The 19,059-nt window shown below is 45.7% G+C and overlaps 6 protein-coding genes across 6 annotated transcripts; 2 read left to right on the top strand and 4 right to left on the bottom strand.

The window, feature by feature from the left end:
- Nucleotides 1-816: 816 nt before the first annotated feature.
- N7458_011247 (cytochrome P450) lies at nucleotides 817-2,496 on the bottom strand (the record flags this gene model as incomplete). The annotated part of the gene is made up of 5 exons (XM_056914629.1): nucleotides 817-970; nucleotides 1,019-1,185; nucleotides 1,233-1,733; nucleotides 1,786-2,225; nucleotides 2,304-2,496. The coding sequence occupies 5 exons, from the start codon at nucleotides 2,494-2,496 to the stop codon at nucleotides 817-819; spliced, it is 1,455 nt and encodes a 484-aa protein (XP_056759383.1).
- A 507-nt stretch (nucleotides 2,497-3,003) lies between these two features.
- On the top strand, nucleotides 3,004-4,729 carry N7458_011248 (carotenoid oxygenase family protein; the record flags this gene model as incomplete). Its single annotated transcript, XM_056914630.1, is given in 6 exon segments — nucleotides 3,004-3,009; nucleotides 3,025-3,153; nucleotides 3,259-3,819; nucleotides 3,884-4,021; nucleotides 4,176-4,446; nucleotides 4,461-4,729. 6 exon segments carry the CDS (start codon nucleotides 3,004-3,006, stop codon nucleotides 4,727-4,729), a joined length of 1,374 nt encoding a protein of 457 aa, XP_056759384.1.
- Nucleotides 4,730-6,305: 1,576 nt separating this feature from the next.
- Nucleotides 6,306-8,051, top strand: N7458_011249 (FAD-binding oxidoreductase; the record flags this gene model as incomplete). Its single annotated transcript, XM_056914631.1, has 5 exons — nucleotides 6,306-6,550; nucleotides 6,610-6,963; nucleotides 7,032-7,078; nucleotides 7,133-7,510; nucleotides 7,567-8,051. 5 exons carry the CDS (start codon nucleotides 6,306-6,308, stop codon nucleotides 8,049-8,051), a joined length of 1,509 nt encoding a protein of 502 aa, XP_056759385.1.
- A 667-nt stretch (nucleotides 8,052-8,718) lies between these two features.
- N7458_011250 (uncharacterized protein) lies at nucleotides 8,719-9,140 on the bottom strand (the record flags this gene model as incomplete). Its single annotated transcript, XM_056914632.1, is given in 2 exon segments — nucleotides 8,719-9,095; nucleotides 9,110-9,140. The coding sequence occupies 2 exon segments, from the start codon at nucleotides 9,138-9,140 to the stop codon at nucleotides 8,719-8,721; spliced, it is 408 nt and encodes a 135-aa protein (XP_056759386.1).
- A 3,350-nt stretch (nucleotides 9,141-12,490) lies between these two features.
- N7458_011251 (uncharacterized protein) lies at nucleotides 12,491-13,272 on the bottom strand (the record flags this gene model as incomplete). The annotated part of the gene is made up of 5 exons (XM_056914633.1): nucleotides 12,491-12,498; nucleotides 12,657-12,717; nucleotides 12,761-12,820; nucleotides 12,874-12,963; nucleotides 13,222-13,272. Coding segments are annotated over 5 exons (270 nt in total), but the record flags the coding sequence as incomplete, so codon positions are not given.
- A 3,418-nt stretch (nucleotides 13,273-16,690) lies between these two features.
- On the bottom strand, nucleotides 16,691-17,473 carry N7458_011252 (uncharacterized protein; the record flags this gene model as incomplete). The annotated part of the gene is made up of 1 exon (XM_056914634.1): nucleotides 16,691-17,473. One exon carries the CDS (start codon nucleotides 17,471-17,473, stop codon nucleotides 16,691-16,693), a length of 783 nt encoding a protein of 260 aa, XP_056759388.1.
- Nucleotides 17,474-19,059: the final 1,586 nt, after the last annotated feature.

The following is a 19,059-nucleotide window of genomic DNA, read 5'->3' on the forward strand; positions in this document are numbered from 1 at the left end:
TTTTTTAACCTAATAAGCCAAATATGAGCATCGTTAGGCCTTCCCAACAAAGTAATTTATTGTACCGCATTGTTAAAAAATGTTAAATTACTAGCGTGTACAGATCGGCATGATTAACATTGAGAGACTTCCTGGATGTACGGAAGGGGGATTTAATAATGACAATCAGCCTGTTCCTGCATGCTATGAACAGCACGGGTCTTGTATCCTAGCTTATTTTGGGTAGCTTCCAAGGTTTTATTCGGTGAGCAGAAATGGAAGTCCGACGAGCAAGAACAACCTCCAAACTCTCCACTTGCAACACCGACAATCCACCATCAGCTATGTAGAATCTTCATCAAGCTTTTAGTTACATATCTCGCAGAACAACCGGAAAGCGAAATGAACCCGTCCTACCCCAACAGGACTAGGCAGAACGGTCATTGGTAAGATGAAAGATCTACGCCGTGGATTGTAGATCAGAAAAGTACACCAGTAGATCTTGAAAAACAAAAAGAAATCTCCGCGTGACTGTCTGAGAGTGAGTGAGAGTACACAAGACCTTTGACGAATTGCAAAACCATCATCATGGCTCTATATGCAATATAGCACAACCCTACTCTATTGTATCCGGGCCTATCATTGAAGCAATACTTGGGATGTGAAACTCCCGGGAATCCCGGTGGAAACTTCGATTCGAAGTGGGGATTAAGTTTCCCCTTTTCGGATTTTCTTTCTCCTCGTTCTTCAGGCCGTCTCTTGATTGTTTATGCCAGTCTTATGCTAAGTTTTATGAACAGTTTAATTTAATTTATATTGTGTCCATCCATTTTAGAGTTAGTCCGTCACCAAGCCAAGTCGCACATCAACCTCATCATCTAGTACTATAGTAATCCTCTCCTGTATGTTGAGGTTCTTCCTCATAACTTCTTGGGGGTTAAACCGGCGAACAAACATCGATAGGACAATTTTCTGCTCGATGAGGGATAGACTATACATTATCAGCACCAGTATTTCGTCAAACAGTAGTAGGTCTTACGTTTGTCCAACACATTGTCGCGTTCCTCTCGAGAAAGGATGGAAGTACGCCGACATCTCTCGCTTTTGATCCTCGTCGACCAACCATCGCGTTGGGGTATAGGTGGTAGGAGCAGGGAACATGACCTCATCATAGAGGGCATATAAAGGTGTAGCACTCACTTCTGTCTGCAAAGGGTCAGTCTGAGGAAAAGAAATGGGGAGATTAAACTTACTCCAGCTGGTAGGTAATATCCTCCAAAGCTCCATCCATTAGCAGGGACAGTCCGGGGGAGTCGCGTTCGACTGGGACAAGAGATCCGGAGGCCTTCTTTGACACACGCATTGAGGAATGGCAAGGCATCCAGTTCGGGGACGGTTGGTCGAGAGTCCAGTGTGGGCATGACAGTCCGCACTTCGTCTTGAAGTCTCCGATAGATATCTGGTTGTTGAAGGAGATGGTGAAGAGTGACTGCCAGCGCAGCTGCGGTTGTGTCTGTTCCGGCAACGAACATGACAATAGCTTCGGAGATTAAGTGCTCTTTGGTCAACTCCCTGGACTTTTTCTCAGCGGCTGACATCATGTTCTTGAACATAGTCCAAGTCTCAGTCGTATGCATCTGTTGGAACCCTGAACCAGATATCTGTGCCAGTTCCAAAAATCCGTTTGGAACGGCACTGAGATTGTAGTAGCTCGCCCATCGGAGTAATTCTCGCAGGATAGGAAAGTGTTGGAACTGGTTATATTAACATCTTCTTTCGCTTTCTTGGCAGGGAGACGACACTTACAAACGGCACCGAGTTAGTCGCCTTATCGATGGCTTCAAAAATAGCAGACTTGTAATCTCCCAGCTGTAGCGCACCAGCAGACTTTCCAAAAGCAAACTCGGAGATAGTATCCAGCGTCATGCAACGGAATGCTGCGAAGAGTGGAATTATCTGTCCGTCCTTTGCGCTTTGGGTAAAACGATCCATCAAATAATGGCCTTTGTCATATATGGATTCCTCGTGCTGAATGATATTTGCCCTGGAGAATGCATGGGAGATAAGACTTTTGTCCTTGGCGTGTTGCTGACGGTCGCGAATTGTGAAGAGATTGGGAGCCTGGTCTTCAAAAGCACGATAGAAGTACTTGGACTTTTCGAACTTCGATGTTTGTCCGTAAATGATGCTAGAAGCTTCCGGGTCGTTTGTTGAGACTTCGTTGGGTGAGATCCTCAACATCGGTCCTATTATGTGTCAATAAATACTTGATAACTAACTAGTTAACTAGTTAGTAGTAGATTAGTCAGTGATGGTAAACATACCATACTTTCGGTGCAAATCAAGTATCTCTACGTGAGGATTCCCTCTCATTTCGAGCCCAAAAATCCACCATCGAGATATTTTAGCCATAAACGGGCCTGGGATGTCCTTCAGAGGATGGAAGAATACATTATACACACAAGTTCCGACAAACCATAAAACCACCACAATAGCCCCATAGGTAAGATAGACCATGGTAGATAACCAAATAGAAATAATTGTTAACTTTGTATTCTGCTACCCCAGACTTTGGCAGGTGGCTGGCTCCTCATATAACCCTGCATGTGTTCTCTCAATATACACTAGCACTAAGCCCCGGAATACCGGGGTTAAGCTACCCGGCACGATCGAAATGAATTATACATTAGTGAAATGATCACCTATATTTCCAACCTTGGGATGTTTCCAGGGTTCCACTGTATGATGTGTAAGCGGAAAATGACCCAGTGGATGCTCCGAAAAGCCCGAAGCCCCCTTCCCCGGGGATACTGGGGGTATACAAGCTGCATCCCCGCTATTCCGTCGGGAGGAAACAAAGTGTAGATCACACGAGGTTGTACTCCCCTCACCATATTCGAGTCCTGTGATGATTAAATAAATGGTTATTTCTTGCATTACACGCCGTTATCTACAAAACTAAACTAGAGGATTTCTTTTGCGACACACGATCTTCTTTCCTTGCCTTTTGAGATAACAATCAAAATGTCCGTTCTCTCTTAAAAGCCCCGGAAAGATTTCCCAAACTGCCCGCAATTTTGCGGGTTCATGAAGCCATGCCGAGTTGAAGGAGAAGTTCTGAATCTGGAAGTGTATGGCGAGATCCCGGAAGACGTTGATGGGATATTCTACCGGGTGATGCCCGATCCCTAATTCTCGCCCTTCATCGAGAATGATCCAGTAAGCGAATTGATGCGAATCTTCAATCTCAAAATAGCAGGATAGCTGACATGACAACAGTGGTTCAACGCCGATGGCAGTATCAGCGCCTTCAAAATCAAAGACGGCTCGGTCTCCTTTAAGCAGCGTTTTGTCCGAACAGAGAAATTCGTCCGGGAACGAGAGGCCCAAAGAGCATTGCTTGGTACCGACCCTCACCGTTCACAAGCTCACATAGAACTAACTAACTCGTTTCTTTCTGTAGGTAAATACCGTAACAAATTCACCGATGCCGTGGAATTCAAGATCCGCACCACAGCCAACACAAACGTCGTTCACTTTAACGGCAAGTTGTTGGCTCTGAAGGAAGACCCTCCACCATATGCGTTGGATCCTCACACCCTCGAGACAAGCGACTTGTACGACTTCGATGGACAGTTGCCCAGTTTAACATTCACCGCTCGCCCGAAATTTGACCCGCGCATGGGGGAGATGGTCTGCTTCGGATACGAAGCCAAGGGCGATGGAACACCTGATATCTGTTATTGCCGTATTGCAGCCGACGGAAAGTTCTTGGAAACCGTGTGGTTGACTGCGCCTGTTGTGGCTATGATTCACGATTTTGCTGCCACGGAGAACTGGGTGAGTTGTGATTCTTGAATTTTAGCAAACCCTCTTCTGATAGTGTTCCCTCTTGTTATTTTAGGTCCTTTTCCCCATCATCCCTCAGGTCTGCGACATTGAGAGAATGAAGCAGGGCGGCGAGCACTGGCAGTGGAGCCCCGAAACTCCATTCTACATTGGAGTCCTTCCACGACGAGGAGCAAAGCCATCCGATCTCAAGGTATGTTCCCCACACCCTATCTTTCTCCTATCATCTAATCATTTGTCACCTTTCCCAGTGGTTCCGCTACCAAAACTCTTTCCCGGGCCATGTAGCCAACGCCTACGAAGACGAATCCGACAACATCGTACTCGACCTCGGACTGAGCGAGAAGAACGTCTTCTTCTGGTGGCCGGATGCGCAAGGAAAATCTCCTGAGCCGAGTTCCATCCACTCCCAGCTAACCCGGTTCACCATCGACCCCAAATCTGAGGAGCTCGACTTAGTGAACTCAACGGTTCTCCAAAGCGAAAACTCGGAGTTCAACCGCATTGACGACCGCTTCGCCACCCAACCGTACAAGCACTGCTTCTTTGACCTAATGAACCCTGCCCTCGGAACTGATTTCCCGACCATCATGCTCAGCTGGGTGGTGGACACCCACTGTATAACGCTCTAGCGCACTTGAATATTGAAACTAGAGTGACAGAGATCTATCTCCCTGGAAAGACACATATGGTGCAAGAACCAATTTTCATTCCGCGACGCGGGTCTACCGTTGAGGGCGATGGGTATGTCATGGCTCTGGTGAATAACTATATTTCTATGTGCAGCGAGTTGCACTTGCTGGATACCAGGGAGTTCACCAAGGCAAAGGCTGTCATTCTGCTGCCGCTTCGGTTGAGGCAGGGACTGCATGGCAATTGGGTTGAGGCCGAGGATCTGTAGGTTGAAGCTTAGGGCAGAGCTTAGGGCAGATGGAACAATGGCGAGGAACGTGATCTATGTTTACACGATTTGACACAGGTCATGTTCATAAGACCGAACACCATCCGTGGATTGCTTGCTTTGAAACCAGATTGATGATGCATATATTTTTCTACTCAATTTCATAGGATGTCAATTTTAGCAACTTTTACTCCCATACGATTCAAACCTTACCATCCACTTCCTTAAGGTAACAACAATGTCAAATGGCAAGGAAAATGTGCATTCGCAATCAATTTCGAGTTCAAATTATCTTGGGCCAGCGAACTATGGAAGTTCCCTAAATACCCGGCTGCGAAAGACAATTGCTGTTGTATTGCAAATAGCCTAACATTGTCATTGGGGCGCAGAGGAACAGGATGTCACAATATTCCATGAGATGACAGGATTCTATTCAACTTCTAACTTCTGATGAGACGGCAGTCAGGTGGCAAACTAGTGATTTATATATGATTATGTGAAGAAACAGTGTCAACTCCTGAGTGGTGGCCGGAATCCTAGGGCATCAATGAAAATAATGTCTAATGAGGTTGGACATTTGGTCCCTTGAAAGAAAGAATAGCCTCTAATATTCCATACCCTTTGGCGTTAGTCTACTTGGTAATTAGCTAACGCCTGAGAGCATCCTTCTTTCTGGTTTCGAGGTCTATCTGTCGTTGTTGTTGTTGTCATTTCTTTTCTTTTTATTTTGCTTGAAGTGGGCTGTTCTTTTATGACTCTTTGTTTTATCTCTTTATGGCATCCTTTTCTTTTCATTCCGAAGGAAGACGACAACGTGCGAAGCGGCATGCATGTATTATATTATTTGAAGACAAACATGAGACATGCATTGCCTTAATTCATACCAAATCCAACTGATCTCTTGATGGGATCAATTTATTACGGTTCTCTTTCATGATAATCAGGAATTGCATTTCTATGCCTCGCTGACCCGCTGACTGATCAATTCTTACGAACTTATTCATGGAGTCGCCAAAAATTACATAGGTATGCAATATATTTGTAGCTGATATAACTAGTTTAAAACTGCCATATTCGCCAGAGCAACAGGAATGTTCCCCAACGATGAATAGAATTGTATTAACCGTGTCACTCATCCGAAAGCGGGGTGATCAAAATTTAGAGTTTGGGTCTAGCTACCATTAGTTACCGCGGTCTAAGTTATGATTACATATTCATATTCCCCGCTTTTTGATTAGCCGTGCCAAGAGGTGCGGGGCTGGTGGTCTTGGCACGGCTAGTTTCCCCGTCACTCATTCCTCCCCCGGTATCCCCGGAGCCAGCGCTAACCCCAAATCGCAGTGGGGCGAACGTGGGTCCGTATCAGCGGCCGAATTGTTGGGGGATTGACCGCGGGTGAGCTTCCCCCGGTATCCCCGGCTGCTGGTAACCTATCCCTGCAAATAGTAGGAGCTGCTGTTGATCATGACCCCAGAAAAAGTATTTCCGTAGATCCCTGCAGACATGTCGTAATCCTCAACTTGCAACAGCGACACAATGGCACCCCATAGGTCTCCAACCGTCAACCCCCAGGCAAATGGCAATTTCTTTGAGGACGTCGCGCGTGTGCTCGGAGAAGACATTTCCCGCACCCCTAGTCGATGGCGCACTCGAGGGTACTCAAGGCCGGAAATCTTACGGCGATCCATTTTCAACCTCAGGAACCCACGCACCAAGCGGTGCCGTTCGACCCCGTGCTGTAGAAGAGGTCCAGGAGGTCGTGAAGCTTGCAAATAAGCACAAGGTGTGTTTGTGGACAGTGTCACGGGGAAAGAACCTGGGGTATGGCGTCCATGATGTCTCTCGTCCTTATGCCATCTGCATATCACTAACGGTCATAGATATGGTAGATCCAGCTCTGTCGTCAAAGGATGCGTTATCCTAGATCTGCACCGAATGAACAAGATCGTCGAGGTGAACGAAGAGTACGGATACGCGATAGTCGAGCCGGGTGTATCTTTCTTCGACCTTTACGAGGAAATCCAACGACGGGGCCAGAACCTCTGGCCATCGGTGCCAGCCATTGGCTGGGGTTCTGTTTTGGGAAATACCATGGACCGAGGCTTTGGATATACGCCCAATGGAGAGCATTCGCAGTCACAGTGCGGCATGGAAGTTGTGCTGCCAAATGGTGAATTGCTTCGGACCGGTATGGGAGCGATGAAGGATAATAAAACATTTTCGCTATACAAGGGGTATGTTCACAGTTCACTGGCTCGCCTATGCTCTCCTTCCAATGATATATTGACTTACTATCCAACAGAGGCTTTGGCCCAACCCTTGACGGTCTGTTCTACCAATCCAACTTCGGTAAGGTTTATCGTTCTCCCATCTCCTCAACAACTCAATCACTAACAAAAACAGGCATCGTCACCAAGATTGGCATGCATATCACTCCCGCCCCCGAGGCGTACGCTACTCTTGAAGTCAGCGTTCCCAAGGAAGCAGACCTCATCCCTCTCACCGGGACTTTGTCAGACCTGATGCGCCGCTCCATCATCCTCAACTCACCTTCCATCGCCAACATCTTCCGTATCGCGCTTACATCTAAAGTCCCCGAGGTTCACGCCAAACTGGCCCAGTACATGGAGCCCAACTCATACGTACCTTATGACGTACTCGAGGAAATCCGTGCGGAACATAACTGGGGATTCTGGAAAGCCTACTTCTCGCTATATGGCTCAGTCGAAATGCTCCCAGCGTTAATTCAAACCGTGCAACGCGCGTTCTCCACAATCCCAGGTGTGAAGATCGAATGGCGCGAGTTCCCCGGATCCCCAGGCCGCGCCATACCGCAGCAGAGATCAAAGAAGAAGAGATTCCGTACAGTGGCATCCAAACGCTCGCCCCGCTGGGCATCGTCGACAGCCGATCCGAGAAGGGCGGTGCACACGTCGACTTCTCGCCCATCGTCCCTCCATCCGGACGTGAGTTGTACCAGTGGTACCTGACAGCTAAGCAACGCACCATTGCCGCAAAGTTCGATTTCTTCGCCGACTTCCATGTCTACCCGCGCTACGTGGTCGGCATCGAGCTGGTCATCTACACGCTCAGAGAGGAGGCACGCGTCCTCGAGTTGTGCAGGAACTTGCTGCATGATGGTGCGGAGCAGGGATATATGGAGTACCGCACGCATGTGCGCTACATGGACCAGATTGCGGCCAAGGTGGACTTCAACGACGGTGCGTTCAATAAGTTTACGCGACGCTTGAAGGATGTGTTGGACCCCAATGGGGTGCTTTCTCCCGGAAAGTCGGGCATTTGGAATGAAGGGGTTCCATAGATGTATGAATAGCTTTCCACAGATTCCGATCGTATAGTACATGCGAAGAATCATCCCGCGGAGACGATGTTCATTGAAAGAGTAGGAAAGCCAGGCATATTGTATAAAGCTCAATTCGCCTGGACTCCTACAAAATCGTCACTAGTTAGATTCAAGCTCCGATAGCGAGATGGATAATAAGGCTGGGCCAAAAATCCAATTGCACAATTTAATAATCAAGGGTCAGTCAAACCCCTACCTTGCTTAACAACGATGTTTGACAACAATTTGAACATATTAGCTTGGGGGGAGACAGCAACTAGTTAAGCGCACTATATTACTAGATAGGCTATTATATAGTGGCAGGCAGAGCGGAGAGTGGATTTAACGAAATAAACAAGCTGCTCAACTAAGGGTCGAAGTAAACGGTTATTTGTGTTTACTTGTTTATACTAATATTCGATATTAAAGAGTTTTTGTCACCCTATTTCTATTAGTACCACAAATGTCTGTCTACTGGATTACTTACCGGTAGAAGTGTACGGAGGAGACCAAGTATACCCACCACCTCCGATATAAGACCCAGCAGACTCATCGCCTCTACCCAGTGCAGAAAATGTCTCTGGAGGAACAGTAGTATATCTTCCATCTCGGAAGATAAAGCCTGACTTTTTTCGAAATGGTATATCTAGTAGCGACAAGAGTATTGTAATTCTGGTAGGAGGTACTGGCAGATATGTCGAGGGTCGATGTCTGCCCTATGAGTTCCAGGGCTTGCTAGATTGCAGATATCTCTTCGTAGGTGAGATCGCATGGTTGCAAGACAGGACCTAGCAATATCTTTATGCTTTCTTGGCTCGTCCACATAATAATTGTTCCTAGGCTGGACCAAAAAATCCCGAAATGATAGATATAGAATCCTAACAGGCTGATCTCGGTTATTGGGAATGCTTAAAACCGATCGGAATAAATCCAATCGATTGCTGATCTGGTCTGCTCCTATCCCAAGGAATAACGATAGCGTATGTATAGAAAGCGGAACTGCAAGCAGGATGATAACGCCGACTATGTCCTAGAACTCTTGTAGGAGCTGGAGCTGCTCCGACTCATCACACTCTTAATCGTCCAGCAACCGCTTCAGGATTAGCAGGTATGTCTTATCCATTTTTGATACGTATTTAGCTTGATCCGTTAGAAGATCTGCCAGGCGCACTTTGGGTTCCTATTTCGAGTTTTCAATATAACGGCACACAGCAGCAGCCGAAATAAATAGTAGAACGGACATCGTGACCAATTCTTGGATAACGTTATCACCGGGCTAGTCTTCAGAAATCTTTCTGTTGTGTTTGATCTTCGCGAATCGGTCCTGTAGGAATAAATGTATGTCATGCACTGTCACTTCTTCTGGTATCTCATGAAGAGCTAGGTCCTGATATTCATAATCCCCGATCTCTGAAAAGCCAAGGTTGATTAGGAGAGGCCTACTAGTCAAGAAGATACGAACGCGAATCGCTTTTACCTTCTATAGAACAGGCAGTAATCTAATGATGGTTCGGATATGTTGATTATACTCACATTCGTCTAGAGCATCGATCACAATAATAGCGGTCTGATGCTATCGGTCGGGTTAGTTAAGATTGAGCAGCGGCTGGAGGAGTAGCTGTTCGAACTGCTCTTTGAGCGATTTCGTCGCAATTTCGGGGTCATGATCGAGTGCCTTTTGTACCCCGGACCTCAGCCCAGAGATTCTGAGCGTCAGTTGCCTTGTTAATATCGTGAAAAGTTCTTCGTATTTCCTCGGTCCCCTTCACCCTAAAGAAGAAGTTGGCACCTAGATGGTTTTTGTCCTTGAGCGATCTTGCCACAGTCCGAGATATTGTGGATTTTCCTGTCCCGGCCATTCCCTTTAACCAGAAAATGCTCTTTTGGGACGGTGATATAGCCTATTCAATTATCTGCTGAAGGAGCTCGATCCTAGTGCCTTGGAGACATTCGTCTTTATGTTGATTCGTATAATAGTCAAAATGGGCCCTATCTGCGATAGGCAGCTTATCCAAAGGGTCTACATCTGGTCAATCAAGTCTCACCGACCTTCACAAGTTCAAAATTTACCTGCATAGATATTGAACTGAGTATTTACCGTGCCAGGATTAACTCCAATTTGCAATCCGTGATTAGGGTTATTGAAAGATACATCTGTCGCTATAGCAGCTGTAACACCACGATGAGGTTAGGAAGTTAGAGATGAAATGCTAGCGGGGTATACGGCGGGGTATCCCATTAGTTCAGAACCGTCGTCAGGTAATAATCCATTCACTACTTGGCGATGAAAAATGGATGATCTCAATGTACACCCTAGAAGATGGGTGTTCCTTCAAAAATTGAAAGACGTATATAAATTCTATTATTATGAAATAGCTAGATTGTACAGTAATATAGTTATAGTGTAGAAGGATCAATTTTGAAGGTAATAGTGGTCTGAGGGAAGTTGTAGAATATATTAATAGCTGTCAGCTCAAATGTCGGCTCGAATGTCGGCCCGAACCGACTATATTCAGCGAAGCACGTCTCTAGACTGTACTTAATTTCGAGGCTAGCGTCTTAGGGGTAGGTCTTAGAGTTAATTAAAGAGTGCAAGATAGTGAAGCTGGTTTTGTATTTCTCTATACGCTAACCGAAAACCACTATAAGTGGGGAATTCGAGACGTGGGTACTATTTAGGACACTATTTAGATTTTAGGAGAGGTACTATTTGATCTGTGGATACCTGACTAGACGTTGAGCTTGTTCTTGGGACGACATAAGCTACAGCGTTGTGTGCCGAACGGGAGCTAACCCCTGACCGATGGTAGACCCACCCGCGGGAGGGCCCGAAACCTATCCCACAAACACACAAGAAACCACCGCCAGCTTCACGGACGACGAGCTCGAGGCTAATACCAGCGTTAGAAGCCGGAGAAGAACCCGGAATGATACGTTTACCCTATCGGACCCCGCCGGTCGAATCACCACTAATGAAGTGTAGAAACTGATCGGTACGCTTAAGGACGTCATCTAACACTAAACTACGGCCATCACAGCCGCCCAAAACGAACTCCAGGAGATCAAACACAACCAGAACGTACTCTAGGAACAGAACAAGAAGCTCTATAATGAAGTACGAGCACTATAAGCGCAGGTCGAAAGTGCCCCAGTAGTAACTACGACTAAAACATAGGTAGCAGTCGTAGCTAGTAGCGGTAGGACTGCTATTCCCCTGCTAAACTAGTAGCAACCCGAGAAAGAGCAAAACTACATCCGAATTAGTACCTAGAGAACTTTTGTCGATCTAAGAGACAACGAAAACAATACCGAAAACGTATTTAGACGATACTTCCCTACTAATACCGCTAACACCTACATCCGCGTAGCACTACAGAGCGAAGCTACGACCTAAAACGCCTAGGTAGCTAGTATCGGTACTACTAAAACCGGTTACCTTATTCGATTCAAAAATATGGAGTCGGCCGAAGCGGCGCGTAATAACACCGATTAGCTATAAAGTTTAGGTAATAACACTAAGCTAGTTAAACCACGGTTTAGGGTAGTAGTCTACAATATTCTAGTTAGAATATTACTCTTAATCGTTAGCCCTTGCGGCTACTACACTTATAGTGCATCAAGTCGCATAAACAGATAAGAACTATTTCGTTAGGAATAATATTATTCCGCGCCTATATATAAAGTCAACACTTGACGGAGGAGAACTTCTTGGTATATAATCACACTTGAGGTCGCGCAATTTAAAGCTACAGAAGTGCTATAGTTTCTTAAACTAGGTATCACGAATGATTTATTTGTTGCTATTATAAGTAAGTCAAGACGTATAATCAACTTTATTACTAATCACTAACTAGCCTTAGCTGCTAGAGAATTTGTCTATACTTCAATTGTATTCGTCGGATGATTTAAGTAGTAAGTTGATTCCTAACATACTAAAATTCTAATCACTAAACTTATTTCTAAATGCAGGTAATATTTGTCAAAACAATACTATATAGAACGTCAGATTCAGTTAAGGAATCTGTTATAGCAGGGAGCTAGTAATATAGTAAAATTCGAAAATAGATTACCTCCTAGACACTCACACTTTATTTCTCGGCCTGTAACCGAAACCACGCTAATCCGTATCGGGCTACTCTATAAAGAACCCTTGTTTAGCCGTATTTTCGTTCATCACGTATTAGGTTTCTATGTTAAATGACTTATTATTAATTACTATAAGCCTCTAGAGAACTATCTAGGCAGGGCTCTGAAAGGGTTAACGGGAGGAGGTCTAACGATCTAGCTTGTTTTCCGTAAACCTTCCTCTTCTTCTTTTATCCCCGCAGCCTTCGTTTATATCTATATGCTATATAAGAAAGCTTGTTCTACTATAGAGAAAGAAGGTAGGCCAGCGTGGTTCTCATTTTTGCTTTTTATTATACCTCTATAATCAGTTATAGTTAGCCTTCGGCTAGCTATCTCTGCAATTTTGCTAGCGCTTTATACCTACAGGAGACCAGGTTCTGCTTAAGGTCTATTAGTAAACGACTATCTTTGATTTTACATATAAAGACAGGAACTAGGTAGCGTGTAGGACCTTACCCTTCTCCTCCTGCTTTATCTTAGCAAATGTGGCTTTTCTATTATACTCGAAGATAGGGTCCTAGCCTAGGCAGAATTATAAGTTATTAATCAAGCTGCCTCACGCAAAGGATAATTATGGATATACTGAAGTTTATTAGGTCTCGTGGCCGTACAATAGCGCCCTGTATAAAGCTAGTCAGATCTGTGTTAAAAAATAAGGCTGTATAATATTAACCTTTGTTCTTCCTTGAAACAAGATAGGCTTAGCCCCGGGTCCCCGGTAGAACGCAAACGTGTATATAGCTTCGGCGGTCCTGTCCTCGAACTATCGAGAATCGTGTTTAAGCCTTCGAGGTATAAAGCATTAAGGAAATACTTGCTTGATACTCGTTATGATATATTTTAATCGCAGGGAAGTATTTACACTAGGAGATATATATATAGGGTCCAGGAAGACCCTTTAGGGTACTGAATTCGAGCGTACTATCCTCGATCAGGACAGGTCTATTGATCAATTCCGCTATAAGCTAATAATCACACAACACGTTAACAAGGGAAATAGGGCAGAATAGGGATTAATTACTACCTTAGCTACGCGCCTAGCTTTTTCCTTAGCGATTTCCTCGACTGTTCCCTAGATCTTAGGGATATCGACTACCTGGTTGTCTATCTCGATCACGTGATCAAGGATAGCCCGCACTTCCGCAAGCTTATTTTGGTTTCTAGTGATGAAGTTGAGTCTTGTTAAGGGCATTGTGAATGCCCGGCCTAAGATCGTGTCACGAACGAGATATATCTTTGAATAGGGTAGACTTAAGAGCCGAATTATGTATCTCCCCTCTAGGAATTTTCGAGATGGTGGTAAAATGATAGCTTTAAGACCTAGGAGACCGACAGGTAGTAAGGGGCATATATCGCTTGTGGAGAAAAGTTTCGTGTAATGTATAGTATTATACGTAATGCGGCTGTTCTGTAATTAAAATTAAGCCTATTCTTAGAAAATGATTATTTACGCCTTAAGCCGAATATTGATTAGTATGATTTCGTGGTACGGGCCGAGAAACAAAGCGTGAGTGTCCGAGGGGTAAACTGATTTCGAATTTTACTATACCGTGTTTTTCTCTGTTGAATGACTTTTGAGCGACCTACTTCGTCCCAGGCTTCGGTAGCTAGCAAATAAATGATTATTGATACCTAAACTTGTCGTACTATGTTAGTGAAAAGAGAGGACCGTTCCACTTGGTGGAAAGCTTATTAAATAGTCGGGTGTTTATGCCCGCTAAGTAGAAATATCATCCCTTTGTAGGGGCTTAATGCCCAAGATCGCCTGTTTTATAGTAATGCTCGACTTGCTACCACAGGTCGCTAGTGAGTCTCTAGCGTACCCGAAAGTAGCATACTAGGAAGCAATTTCATCCTCCGGCTATACGTGGTAGTGAAAGTTCTCCGCGGCCGCTATAGTTGGATGTACTATTTCAATCCTTGTAACTCTAGGGCCTAGTTTCCCTTTAAGAACTAGCTCCTCAATAGTTTGGTAGTTTGATCCCCCGTATAGATTCAATCTCTTAGGAGCTGGTGGTGATAGGACAGTGACTATGCCCTCATCTTGGGCAATATGATAGGCGTACATAGCAGATACGCCTTTCATATACTTAGTCTATCTCTTGCCTGATTTCTAGGACTATACACATTGCGGGTGCTTATGGACCATCAAAGGCCCTATAGCCGTAGTTAATGTCTGCATTTCGTTTCTATCTACCTAATCCTGTACGAGTTGACGGGGTACTCCACTCCACATGACCTGACGTCTATGTTGCTATGGACCATCGTGAAAGTGATCGCATATTTGATTGACTTCCTCGGTGGTAAGGAATTTGTGGAAACCTTCGACGCACTTTGACGAGCATATATGGATATCACTGTTAGAGTGAAGATCACAGATTGCGCTCCTATATCATATGATGTGTGAGTTGGTTTGAATCTTCAGTACACCTCGACTCTGCAGTCTATCCCTACTCCCTAGTTGTCCGTGCTTTCTTTAGAAAATGGATGTAAGAGCTTCTTCAGGCTGCCGAAACGGTTAGCGCCTGTCTTGATGTCGTTCAGAGTGCCGCTAGGCCGAATTAGGTAGTAGAGCTACCAGACTGGCGTGACTGGAGGGGTGTCGGAACAAGAAACAGCCCGTATGACTAAGAACGTTGCCCATGGAGCATTTTTAGTCTAGCGGTATCTTGACCCATCTGTGTTCGACAAGGGGCTTGTTGCCTGAATAACAAGGCATAGACGACAAGTCTTGGCAACTCTGATCAGTGAGAATCGCATCACAACGTCTGGTCCGGGAACGCATTTCTCATCCAGAATCCAAGTTATGCAGTCCTGCGAGCGACGAGTCCTCTGAGTATTATTATCCCTGGGAACTTTGCCCTGGCTCCCAGGGCCTTGGATATCCCAGAATGAGGCTAGCCCACCTAATGAGTGAATCAGTTCCTCATTCAGCCTTTCCAAAACGAGGTTGCGACGATGCTTGATATTTGCTTGCCTTGGTGTAGACGCCTGAAGTGGATTTCGCATGGCCAATTTTGGCCCACGACTATTGCCTTTCTTGCTGCTAGTGATTACAGGACTGTGTCGTTCCTTGAGCAGATGGATTCCGTGTTCTGGCCCAGTCTAGGTGTTCTGGGAGCAGACTGGAATCTATGATTGATCCTCCATCATTCCTCTCTCCACTTCTAGATGGCATGGTCCACTGGCCAATTTCACTCGAAAGTTCCAGAAGGTTACCTTGTGCAGCGATCAGCACCAGGGACGCATCCCTCGTCTCCAGGATCGATATTCAGTCCTGGGAGCTACGAGTCCTTGCCCCTAGAGGATACATAGGAGCAGTGGACGAGGTTAAGTCAGAAACGGGAATGCCCTTGTCTGTGGGGGCTGGACCGGTAACGGAGATAGAGACCGTGGGCAGTAAAGCTAGAGATAATGAAGAGAGCTTGCAGGCTCGATCACTACTATATCGTCGCTGTCTGTCTTCTTAGAAGCACCAGTATTTTTAAGTAGAGATCGCAACTAGTTGAGTCAACTGTCCTATATCGCAGGATATTCTTTGTTTCAAATTTTGAATATCACCACTCTTAACCATAAGGCGCAGATATTTCTCAAGAGACGAGCGACCTTCCAGCTTATCGAGTCGCTTTTTCAATTTATCTCCTCTCGAGATCAACATTTGCCATTCTTCATTAAACTGAAACAACTGAGACGTGATCTTCGAGACAACAACAGACCGGGTATGCTCTGGAATTGACTCTATAGAGTTAAGAACGAAGTCAAGAGCCTGTGCCAATATAGTTCATATTTGTTGCGTCGATGTCTGAGGAATAGCGACTTACTAACGCAAATTGCGAAAGCTCCATGCTGACAGTTCTAACTTCATCTTTGTAGGGCCTCAATATCTCTGCCTTTTTCCAAAGCGCCGATGCTAGTGATCCAGCAGTCGCAAGAATGCCCACTATCGAACCTGGATCATCAATTCTCGAGAAAATCGTGTATAAGAAGCTGGCAAGTCCGTAGGTAAAGAGGAAGCAACGCGGAGCTGGGAGTTCCTAGCAAAGAGAAGTAAAGATGATGCGAGGAAGGAAATCGTGTCGTTGGGTAGGTTTATTATTTTATGGGTGTCAAAGCGCCACGTCATATCCGTATAACTGGGCTGCTCACTACTGCGGCCCATCGGGTGGTCTAGCCCTCAGCATATATTAATCGGAGGCTGTGAATCCTGGTTGGTGATGCAACTTGCTTCTGTATCTACCTTTTCATATTCCTTCTGGTGGCTATATATTCCATGATGGAGTCAATGGAGGGTTGGATTGTAGAGTAGAACAAAAATGGAACCAATGGCCAAGCATTGATTATAATTCGAAGATATCTCTCGATGCTGAGAGTCTCAGGGTGAGACAGTTAATTACCGACTATGGACCTTGGGGAAATGGAAGATTATTCAACGAGCTCGAATCGGAAAATAGTCTCCACATACGCAGTTCTGACTTATCTCGCATTTATTACTACAGGTCATCAGCACCAGAAATCCACTTTGCTGCGCCCTTCACGATACACTCCACTGTCCTCAGCTCATCCTCGCTCCTTGGGGCATACACCATGACAAACCCATTTGGCGCAAGGCTAACCACGAATCGTTCACCCCAGCCCTTTTCGATAACCGCCTTTGCGTCCGCTTCACTTAACCACACATGTAGGGAGTTATCCTCCGGATGGATATGTGCGATCTCTTTATCTAATGTATAAAACGGCTTTCTGGCAACAGGATTCAGCTTGGGATTTTCGGCACGAGCATAAAGTGCGGATGTAGTGCCTCCTTCAGTTTGACTAGCTCGGATCTCAAAAAGGTCAGGACGCGCCAATCCCAGGGCGGGGATCAAGGCGTGGAGTTTGTTCTGGAGATTGCCAGACAGTTGTTCAGGAGCCTGCCGATGAGGCAAAGGCGGGAATAAGATCCGGACAGATGGTCCTTGTCGTGTCGGCAGTTCGTCATCCAGGATCAGTCTTGGGGAGTTTGTTGCAGAGAGTGACGAAGCATCTCGAGTATTGTAGAATGTAACCTTGTTGACGAGGCCAAGGAGCAAGCTTCGAGAGTAGCCATATGAATTAGGTGGGCTTCCGCCGACGCCAAAGGACCGCCAACGTTGGTAATCGCGGACCACCCATATGCCGACCACCAACGAGCCTGTGGCAATGCCGACGGCAGCTGAGACAGGAATCCTATTGTTCTTGAACGAAAATTGTTGCTGAAATGAGAGTATGTGGCGTATGAAGCGATCTTCCCACATTGAGTAACAGAGTCAAAGAATACACAACAGGGAGTTTTAAAAGGGCCTTATTCTGTCGAAAGAAAGAGAGGGAGGCACGGCACTAAATAAAATGAATGTGAGAGGGTAAGTGATCTTTTACATCAATGGCCATGTCGACTAATGATCTCATGTCAGTGCGGAACTATAGATTAATTGCTTATAAATGGAGAAGGCCGTTTAGCTAAACACTCACTAGCGTGCTTGCTAAACCGTGGAGCGCAGTTTTCGGGGCAGCCCCCCGGAGATTGGGGGGGAGGGAACTGACTGTTAACGCCTTTCCCTCTCGTACACTAAAGAAGGGAATGGTGAAAACAGGTCTTCGCCCCCACTGTAGGGATTAGATGCGGGAAACATGGCATGAATATGGCAGATTAGTCCCACAGGAAGTAAAAAAAGGTTCACTCTAATAAAGCTTAAAATGCCTCTGATTCCGGATTGAGTATCAAAGAATCCATCGAAACAAAGAGGACTAGACATTAAATTAGCGGAATTAACTCCCTTTTTCTCCGCGAATCTTGTCGGACATAAGCAGGTAAAAGGAAATTCAGTACCACTTACATCATACAGAGGATTTCGAAAACAGTTTACCCCCCAGACACACACGCTTTCTCTCCCAGAGACCCACATGAGCGTTCTAGTCCGGTTCGGCGGAATTCAGCTTCTCCCACAGCCAATGATACGGCGCCCTACCTCATCGAAGGGGCTTCCTCTAGCCAAAGTTAGCTTAGCGCAATGGAAGCGGGGCGCTGGGAAAGAAAACGTCTGTGTCTGGGGGGTAAACTGTTTTCGAAATCCTCTGTAAATCTCGATACCTCAAACGAAATCGCAGTGAACATCTAGCCCGAGTGAGATCACGAGATGTTGGGCCGGGGCGGGGGGTTCGAACGCGTGTACGTAGATAAGCGGTAAGCTGTTAACGTAATTCCCGCATGACCGAGCCACCCGGTTGAGCGAGCCACCTACCATCATTAGAAAATTTCAAGATCGATTTTCTCAACCAACACCTATTAATTCAACTAGATAATGCGATTTTTACATAAAGTGATCTTGTGGCCAATTCCTCCACATCCACTACACCTTGGCGGAGCCCTCCTGCGTGGCTGATCCTGCTGAGTAGGTAAATCGCCCTGCTCATGCGATACTACCTCATTAGCTTCTACCGGCTGGTTTAGCTGTTCAACTAGCTGTAGGCCCTCTTCAACGGTTAAACCTGCTTCACAGGGTATCTGCTTAGTTGATCGATTGCGCTTCTTGATGATCTTCTCATTCGCGGCGCGGAGATTCGCATTATCCTGCATATATAATGCGAGAGTATGTAGCGAAAAATAGTGGCCCTTAAGAATCTGATCTACCACCGATTTCAAAGGGCTTAGAGGGCTTTTTGACCGCCGATCTATTAGATCTTTCATCATTTTAGCCTGCTTATGTAGCTGAGCTACCGTTCTAGGCGTTTTTGGTGTGAACTGGCTAGAACTAGTGCTTGGCCGGCTGTTTGGTGGTGACGGAGTTCGTAGAGAGATATTAAGCTTTGAAAGCACTCTTTCGGCATCGACTGGTACTAGGCC

Source organism: Penicillium daleae, assembly GCF_028827525.1.
Source record: "Penicillium daleae strain IBT 16125 chromosome Unknown utg000009l_segment0_segment0, whole genome shotgun sequence".
Classification (NCBI taxonomy): Eukaryota; Fungi; Ascomycota; class Eurotiomycetes; order Eurotiales; family Aspergillaceae; genus Penicillium; species Penicillium daleae.